We start from the raw sequence: 9,985 nt of genomic DNA, 5'->3' as shown, positions 1-9,985 counted from the left end.
TTAACTCCTCTTGGCAGGGTACCTCTCCTCTCTGACATGCCTGGTGCTCCTCTTTTCCGACCTCCCCTTCTCTCTCACCTTCCTCAGCCTGCGTGGTGGCGGCGTTCCCCTCGACTCGCTGTCCTCCTGCGCGCTGGACGTATCCACCCCGTCCCGCTCCTCTGGAATATTGGGAATGGCCCCGCTGCTCCCATCCAGAATGTTCCTCAGGTAGGGGTCCTCGGGGGTGCAGGTGGTGGTGGTCCCACTCTCACTGCTGCTCAGGTCCTGTTCCTCACTGTAGCGTGCCCTGCTGTGGTGGGGGAAGGACCCCCTGATGGAGGGCCTCTCGCGCTCTGACTCGCGGACGCTCTGCTGCGGCTCGTTCATGTCCACCCCGGAGTCCAGGCTGGTGTCGTTGCTGCTGGGGGGCCGGTGTCGGCCATGGAGCTCGATGATGGAATGGCGGACCGATGCAGCCGGTTTCCCGTCCAGGGACACGAACCAAGCCCTAGGGTGAGGTGAGGAGGCCTTGCCCCGGGTTAACTCTAGTAAGGTGCGCTCTGATATTCCCTGCAGCTCGCTGGGGCCTCCCACCCCGCCACTGAAGGCCCCCATGCCGGCTGCTTCGTTCAGGGTTCCGGGGACGGATACCGAAGACTCTAAGAGGCTGCTGTAGCGGCCCCACGCCCCAGGGTTGGAGGCCGGGCCCTGGGGAGGGGTCTCCAGGGCCTGGGGCTGGTCTTGCCCATCCTGCTGGGGGATGTTGGCACCCTGGGAGTGGTGGGGGATCTTAGGAAGTGTCTGGGTGTAGCTGTCCTTACTGCCCGACGCCGAGTGGGGGTCGTAGTCACCACCATTCCGGGGAAATGTGGCCGACTTGCAGCCGGACCCTTGCTGCTCCTGGGCGCTGAAAAACTCGGGGGCCTGCATGATGGCCTGGTTGTAGAGGTGGACCATCTTGTCTTGGAAAAACATGTCCTGACCCACACCCAGATGGGCCCTGTTCTGGTCCCTCAGTCTGGTTACCTCCTCACTGTTGACATAGTGAGAAGGCTGGGGACCCACATTCTCATACAGGAGGGCGGAGGGGCGGCCCCCGGGGTCCTCCACGTAGATGTTGTAGTTAGCTTTGTGCCTGGGGGTGGAGGAGGGGTCACACTGGACGCCTTGTGAGGCCAGGCCGTGCGCCCTGTCACTGGGGTGGAAGGAGAGGGCATGGCCCTCCTCCATGTGGGTGGAGGTGGTCTGGTCTTTCTTCAGAACGGACAGTTTGGTAAAGCGTGCTCGTCTCCTTCTCGGCACACGAGAGGAACCTCTGAAGATGAGAGACAAAACAGGTTAATTAAGAGAAGTTAAGATCTTTATCTTAGTAATGTGTAAATTGAGGTTGAAATCACCACCTTTTCTACTATGAGACAGGTCTAATAAGGTACTGTAATTATGATGTCACACAACATTCACTTGACTTCTATGATATTCTCAGTTGAACTGACATGGGACAACTGATCACTTACCCACAGTGGCACAGCAGCACAGACAGAAACCCAATCACAATAGCGAGAGTTCCTCCAAATATTCCTATGAGCAGGTAGGTATGGTACGAGATGAAATCCATAGAGCTGGCATGTCCCATGTAACCTGGATGGGCACACACAGTGATTAATTTACCGATCATGCAGTGCTGCTTGAAAGTATGTGAACCCCTTGTGCAATTAAAGATTTTTTTAGTTTTTACCATGAAATCTTTATTTAATCAGAACCAGTCTTGTTTATACTGCAATTCCATATGTTGGTTTAGAGGAAATCAAGAAATTAGTGCAGGTGCAAAAATAAGTACAGTCCACAGTGAGGCAAATCATTTACAAATGGAGAACATTTAACATGACAGCAACTCGGCCTAGAAGTGGACGCCCTTCCAAAATATCCCCAAGAGCCACAAGAAAAATAATAAATCAGGTAAAAGCCAACCCAAACATAACATCTAGAGATTTGCAGACCTCCCGCATCTCAGGTAACTGTGCATGCTTCAACAATAAGAACACTGAATCGAAATGGCATTCATGGGAGGGTTGCTAGGAAGGAGCCTCTGCTGTCAAAAAAGAACCAAACTGGAAAATGACCCAAAGCAAATCTACCAAAGGATGTCTCAGGAGAAAGAAGATTTGTGCTTTGGATTGGCCAAGTCAAAGTTCTGACCTAAATCCAATCGAGATGCTGTGGCAGGACCTGAAGCGGGCAATTCAGGCCAGACACCCCTCAAACCTCACTCAATTGGCTGAGTTCTGTAAGGAGGAGTGGGCAAAAATCCCTCAAAACAGATGTCAGAGACTGATTAGTGGCAAAAGAGATGTTTACTCCAAGTTATCGCTGGTGCCACAAGCTATTGACTGAAGAGGTTCACATATTTTTGCACATAAGAAATTGTCCTTAGTGGTTTATTGTTAAATAAACCACTTTTGTTAAATAAACAATGAAAATATCATATTCTTTTGTGTGTGTCCTTTATTTGGAATATTTTTATTACGAATTGGGGTTTAGATAAAGATTTTATAAGTTTATTTTATTATTTTAAACAAAAATAATGACCATCCCTGTAGGGTTCACAAACTTTCAAGCAGCACTGTATATGCTCAGTATTCTCCAGTAGAACATATTTGAAGATGAAACACAAATGCACTCGTACCATTGTGGGAGGGTAAAGGTGCAGCGATCCAGTAGCCCAAGTGAGACGCCATGTAGGTCCAGACCAGGTGATCTCCAACCCTTTTGACTATTCCCAAACCCCGATTCTCCCAAGCACCTGGGGACGGCATCATGATGAAGACAACAATTTTAACTATTGAAGAAAGCATAAGCTGGAGAACAATTCAGAGATGCATTGTTGTATAATTGGTAATTGCAGCAATGAAAGGATATTAAATGTACATGTACATTATAGAATCAATGCTTCAAAGGTATTACCATCACAAAGGGCACATAAGTTCAATAAAGACAATAAAGTAATGCACCACACAAATGAGAGGCAATTGGCCACCTTTACATAGGAAAATATTTCTTGACATCACCCACCTGTCTTGGAGTCCAAGGCCCAAGCGGGGACAGTGTCCGAGGCCCTTAGGCCATGTGTGTCTGGCAGGGGCAGGGAGATCTGGATTGGCCCCCTAATCTGGACCTCCTGACCACCAGAGTACAGCAGAGCACTAACCGCCGCCACAGCCCTCAACTCAACACTACTGTAAGCTGAGGACATGTTGAAACACATAGTAGAGAGAATTAAATTGGTTGGTGCACTCCATGACAGAGTATGTGAAATAGACAACAAACCACATCCATTCTAGTTGCAAAATTTCTGCTGAGCTCACCTGACTTGTTGCTGATGATGCCCGGGGTGCAGTTTACGCAGTCCTTGGCTAGGTGGCGCTGTGGCACTGTCAGGTAGGCTGTCACTGTGGAGATGTTACTGTTGTCTGAGAGCATAAGGAGGCTTTTGGGAAACTGCACCCTGGGCTGGGACGAGATATCTGTGGATAACACACCCAAGAGGCCAAGCTTGAGTAACAAGAGATACTAAAGGTACCACCCCAAGGCAGTGCTACAGATTAGAGATGTTTAGGCTGTGGTCCAGGATGCCTAGTTTGCAGTTACGCTGTGCGGGACACCAGATCTCACAATATCTGGAGATGTGTTCACAACTCAGGAAGCCCATCAGTATGGTATAGCCACCTATTGCACTGCACACCATGATTGCAATGTATACGACCTGAAACACAACCTTGCTTGCAACTGCTGTATCTACCTTAACATATATTAACAATATTTCCAGGGGTGTGTACATACCAGGTAACTTTCCAGTGATCACCACAGAGTCCTCGAACAGCCAAATGTTGCCTTGGTTTTGAGGGAGCAGCGATAAGGTCACAGCAGAGAACACTGCAATAGATACGGTCAGTGATGAGTCACTTTTAAAACACCATCTAATGTTTGGTTAAAATGTACGACAACATGGCACAAGAGAGACAGCTATCTAGGCAATACATAGTCAGGTTGGACGCTTTCACAGTATGGAACACATTGTGTTCCCAATGGCCATAGGACAGCCCATTGTGGGTGGGGAAAGAGACTGCGCTAGAAGTACAACATATAGGATTCAGGATAGTTGGGAAGAGATGTGTTGCCCCAAAAAGAATGCTTACTATATGGGACATTGAACAATCACCCCTAGCCAGGCTGTGTGGAGAAGAAGCTGAATCAATAGATCATCTTCTGGTACTGCCCCAAGGTGGCAAACCTTTGGTGTCAGGTACAGAAATACCTCTTAAAGCATGTTAACCCTTCAAATCAGGAGACTTGGAAAAACATAGCCAATCAATAAATAATATTATTATTAATTTTGTCAAAACATTATTTTTTATATTAAAATCTGTAGAGGCTTTACAGCTAGAGAGTTTAAGGAACTCCATCCGACACTCTAGTAAAATATAAATTTATATGGCAGTTGGAAATCAAGAAAGAAAAGCTTACAGAGAGTGGTGGGAATGACTGAGAGCAGCAGAGAGATGGGATTGAGAAATGAAATGTTCCTGTATTTCTATATAGCTGCCAGCAGATGGCGACGTTGCCTCATACCTTTTTTTTTTTAATGGCTCTGCGTGTTAGATAACCGAGCAGGGAGGTGCCTCTGATGGTGTGATGCAAGGCAACCCATCTGCTACCACCCGCCCCTCTCTGTTTCTTCCTCTGACACCCGCCCCCTGCCTCTCTACCCTCTATCTCCCCATCTTTCTTTTGTACCCCCCCCCCCCCCCACCCCCCCCCCCCCCCCCCAAGTCTGTGGCAAAGCACAGTAAGACAAAGGAGAAAAGAAAACAACAGAGGCTGCAGACCCAGCAGGAACAGGCTCCTTTTACCAAATACAGAACGGCAATACGGTCAGAGAGTCAACCCCCACCATGTGATTCAATATGGCTGCACTTAGGTGACACAAGATATAGCAGGGTGGTGGTGGTGGTGTTACATTTCAGGACAAAATGCGTCTCAGACTCCTTGGCTACACATGCTGCTACATCATGCTATTTAAAAGGGGGAAATCAATAACAATAATGTAGTGCACAACATTATATTGTGCTTTGCTCCAAAGACCATATTAGTAGCCTGCATTGGTTTTTTTTTATATACCAGTACAAGCATAAACAGAGAGAGCACACTCTCACAGAAGGGGCGGACATTGTGCTGCTCATGGATTTCAACGGGAAATTCATAGAAGAACATTCACTCTCCCTCATCATAGAGTGGCAAAGATAGGGTGCCCAAATACCCGGAGAGCCCTGGAGCTGCTGACTGTGGCAGAGCTTGGCTCCCCCAGCCACATCGTCATTCACATAGGTACCAATGGCCCGCGGGCACAGGAGATGGTTTTTGACTCACGCTGGGGAGTGATAGAGAGGGCATCCACTACCTTCCCGAACACTCATCGTCATCATCGTCTCCACCTTCCTGCTGAGGAGGGACTTCCACCCTTCCGCCCTTCCACCCTCTCACCATCCAGAAGGGGAATGCCAGTCTCTCCTGCCCTGAAACCTAACGTCCATTTGGCCCAACACCCGACCCTGGACTGCCTCTACGACAACGTCCACCTCTACAAAGGGACCGTCCCCATCTTTGCCAGGACCATAAAAGACGTTGCCCTCAACCCCAGGCCCTGCATCTCATTCAGGACCAGCGCACCAACCCAACCTGTCTCCAAGACCGCCTAGACACTACAATCCTGCATCACACAGGATCTCCAGGACACCCCAGCCACGGCCACAGCATAGTCAGCCCCAACACCAGCCCAGAACAGGCACCTCCAGCCCAGCTTCAGACCTCCCAAGACCAGGTCTTCAACCCTCCTTCCCCCAGTAGCAGCCCCACCCCTGGTAGGCTGCGCTGCACCGAGGCTGTGAGAGGAGCTTCAGACCCTCCCTCAGATATCCATCGTATGCAGAGTCTGCTCTGCTCTCTTTTCTAAGTAGCACTTTGTAACCTTGTTTAGAAAAGCGCTATAAATGAAGTATTATTATTATTATTATTATTATTAAAAGTGTCATGTTCAAACTGTCCAGACCAACACAAACTTTGCACCAATATAGGCAGAGAACTAAATTAGGGTGTTCAGCGGGTTGGCAAAAGGTGGGACAATTCCATGTTGAATAATTACCAATAGGTGCCAAATCATAAAGGACACAGCAGTTGATAAACCCTCATACTGTACCACCAGTACATCTTCTACAAAATATATGGAAGTAGGCCTAGTGTATATTTTCGCCTTATATACGCTATATTCCGAAAACATAGAATGACCAATGTTGCATGCATTGATCGCCTCCACGCTCCGTGCCAATTACTAAAGAAATCATGCAACCATACATGTCTTTGGTATAAAATCAAATAGGAGAACATCTTAAATATCTGCTTCTCATACCCACTCATTGCCAGAGACCTGGCCTCCACCTCAGCGCTAACTTAAACTTTGCTGAACGGAAATGACCAATTTAGCAGCCATGGCCACTAAAACTCAGTGTTGCGCAGTGGTCTTTAGTGGAAGGAAATTGGGGCCCTAAGCCTATAAATGTTTGAGTCTGTACTGAGACTAGTACTCACAGGGTCGTTTATTGGTCCTCCAGGGCAGCGGTGTGGGAACGTAGCCCTTCATGCTGGCTACGATGGTGAGGCTGAGGCCCAGTCTGTAGGGCACTCTCAGAAGGACCTCTCCTGTCTCCCCAGTCAGGGCGGAGCTGCTCAGGCTGTGGTTAACATACACCTCCACGGACGCCCCGCCCAATGGCCGACGTGTCACCATGTCCTTCACCACAACCTTCAGAGCAAAGGGGGGCTCTGGAGGAAAAAACAACACAAAAACAAAGTATAGTTAGCAGCTGCAGTAGATACTGTATATGGCCTCTATGGGGGAAGAAGAGGGGGGGTTATCTCAGAAAGAATCCTCTAAAGGAGATCAGTCCACAATAACATACAAGATCTACAAGATCTACAGTTCCCACAAATACTAGTAGTGCATAACAAAACCAGTTGCCTCAATTTTAGAGAGAAACATGTGCACATGGTTATAAATTGAGGCAATTGGTGACCTGAGGTGTCCATCTATAATGTTGTTGTTGTTATGCTAAGTCCATATTTCTACTATAAGTGATCATAAAGACCCCTAAAAACAAGTTACAGTATGGGAGTGGCATCTATGAATATGGTGGATATTTTAGCATTCAAACAGCATCTAAAGGTGTATGCAGGAATGTGACTCTGTAACCTTTAACTCAACATGAAAAAGTGATGAGGGAAGGGAGCACTGAATCAGTGAGAGAGAATGAAAAATAGATCAAAGTGCTGTACTGTAGCATCTGGGAGAGGCCGCTGCGATGCCAGAAATCCCCTCCCCTCCAACACACATGCATGCACGTACACATGCGCACACATGCGCGCACACACACACACACACACACACACACACACACACACACACACACACACACACACACACACACCCACCCACACACACACACACACACACACACACATTAATGAGTGCACATATACACTCCTACCCCACCAAAACACACACACACACTGACAAATGCTAGTAGGCCTCATGCTGTCCTGGCAAATCTCTGACTGCTTCACAACTGCAGAAATGGGCAAATAAAAAGAAATTGGAGTAGTTCAATCATGGAATTATGCAAAATGGCAATGATTATATGGATTATATGGTATATGAGAATGCTGAAGTAAGGGATTAACATGACCACATTCCAACTCCATCTTCACTGGCCATAAAGATAATCTCCTAATCCCCAATACCTTGAAATGATAATACTTAATCCAATTAGTTTGGCAGCAAAATGTATAGATAGGACCAGCAGCTGCCTGGCAAAGACATAGGCTACTCATAAATCTTGGACAGTATAAAGACAGTTCATAGTGCAGTAGTATACCATACATGTTATGTCCTGGCATAGCTAGTGTACACATGACCTGGCATGTCTTTATTATGAATGTGTATTTATTGCATTATTACATATAATATGTGATTTACAATCAACTCTGATGACTAAAGTGGAAAACATGTATTACAGGCCTACGATGTGTCCAATGTATATATTTACAATATGCTTTAGAATATTACTCTTTGTTTAGATTTATAATGGACTTCTTATGTTCTTATTATTATTATTATTATTTTTTAATAAGCCTATGTGTTCAGTGGGCTATATATTTCCAAAGGTATCATTAAACGATGGAGAATATTTTTATTCAGTTCTAGCATGTGTTCCCTTTGTGCAATGGAGTGCGTCTCCAATTCCCGACCATATTTTCCCCCATCCATGGACAGGCCATCACATTCACAGCCCAACCCGAGAAAATGTGTCCGAAAGGCCTACCTGCTGTGAGGGAAGACGGTTTCTCACCCTGATGTAACATCGTCCGGTGGCCAGTGACGGATCCGTCTGAGAGAGTGGCGATGGCATTGTCCTCGGCCAGCGAGGGTAGGCCGGTGGTGGCTGCGACACCACCCTCCGTCGCCCTCACGACACCATCCCCGCAGGAAATCAAAAACACCGACAGGAGCAGGTAAAGACGTTCCGCAGGCATGGCGAGAGGGAGCTGCGACCAAAAGACATAACTGCGCGAAACGAGACGGGGGAGGAAGAATGGAGTCTCGCCGCTTTCTTTGTCATGTAAACTGCATGGTTGAACAGACGCAGGTTACCATAACCTATGCACAGAAAGCGGCAGGCTGGTGACTAGCTGGTGCTGATGCTGAGTTTTCGGGGCGTACGTACAGCCTACAACAACAGAAAAGACGGAAGATGGTGCTGTTACATCATAGAGCTCTGCCCTGCCCCCTGTTGGTGATTTGTTGAATATAAAGAAATAAGAAAAGTAGAAAATGCACAGTAAATGGAGAGGTAGGCCCTAAAGGAAAGGTTTCTTTGGGTAGAAGGCCACAATTAAAACATAAAAGCAACTCAATGCACGTGGCCTATACATTGGTCAACACACTATAGACAATCACAAAGTCCCTGTGGAGAATTTACTTTATTCATAGTTGTTCATGCATTATTGAATAATAGTTGATACTCTTGTCAGAAGAATTTAGCTGAGTGGTATATAGTGCTCTCTGACTTCATCCCAGCCACCTCTAACTCAGTCTCTGAGCTCATTTGTGAGACCAAGTCCTCCACCTGCCAACTTACCCTACCCACAAGCTTACCTGACCACAATCTTACCTGACCACAAGCTTACCTGACCACAAGCTTACCCTACCCACAAGCTTACCTGACCACAATCTCCTGTCTCATAGTTGAGATTCTTCCCTCACCTCTGGAATACCCCCCCCCCCCCCCTCGCTAAAAATGCTGGCCATACCACCAATCATAAAGAAAAGGGTGCTGATCCTGAATATCTCAAACACATATCTCCTTCCTCTGTTCAGTCTTAAGCTGCTTTCCATTTCTTCACCCTTCTCCTGATGTACACACTTGTGCACTTTCCCACATGGATTTAAATGGGAAGGTGGGAAATCCTTGTGGTCCAAAGGTGGCATTCAGGCGTACAGCTCTCCAGCAAGGTTAGTACTGTACATCACATGAGCGTGGTTCCAAAACACCTCCACATTTGCTAATTTAGGTAGCTGTAAGAATTGACCACCAAGTGGCGACATTGTACCATTTTCAAACACTAAGATCTGAAAGTTGATGAAAGTAGAGTTTATAATGCATCCTCAAAAGGTAACAAAGTCAAGCTTGACAAGAAAAGGCGGTATTTAAAAACTGTCATTCTTTTGTAAACAATAAATCTCTCTCTCTCTCTCTCTCTCTCTCTCTCTCTCACTCTGTGGATATACATAATATAGTATATATGATGCTTTACTCTGTGCTTACTAAGCACAAACCTAAAATAACTTATTTCAGAACTATTGCCACTTTCATCATCTCCTCATACACAGAACGTG

At 46.7% G+C, this 9,985-nt stretch overlaps 1 protein-coding gene across 1 annotated transcript; it reads right to left on the bottom strand.

Moving 5' to 3' along the window:
- On the bottom strand, positions 1-8,622 carry fam171b (family with sequence similarity 171 member B; the record flags this gene model as incomplete). Its single annotated transcript, XM_083684666.1, has 8 exons — positions 1-1,297; positions 1,497-1,620; positions 2,666-2,782; positions 3,052-3,222; positions 3,345-3,503; positions 3,820-3,912; positions 6,622-6,855; positions 8,412-8,622. 8 exons carry the CDS (start codon positions 8,620-8,622, stop codon positions 1-3), a joined length of 2,406 nt encoding a protein of 801 aa, XP_083540792.1.
- Positions 8,623-9,985: the final 1,363 nt, after the last annotated feature.

This window comes from Argentina silus (assembly GCF_951799395.1).
Source record: "Argentina silus genome assembly, chromosome: 14".
Classification (NCBI taxonomy): domain Eukaryota; kingdom Metazoa; phylum Chordata; class Actinopteri; order Argentiniformes; family Argentinidae; genus Argentina; species Argentina silus.
This window is presented reverse-complemented; position numbering and strand designations above follow the sequence as displayed.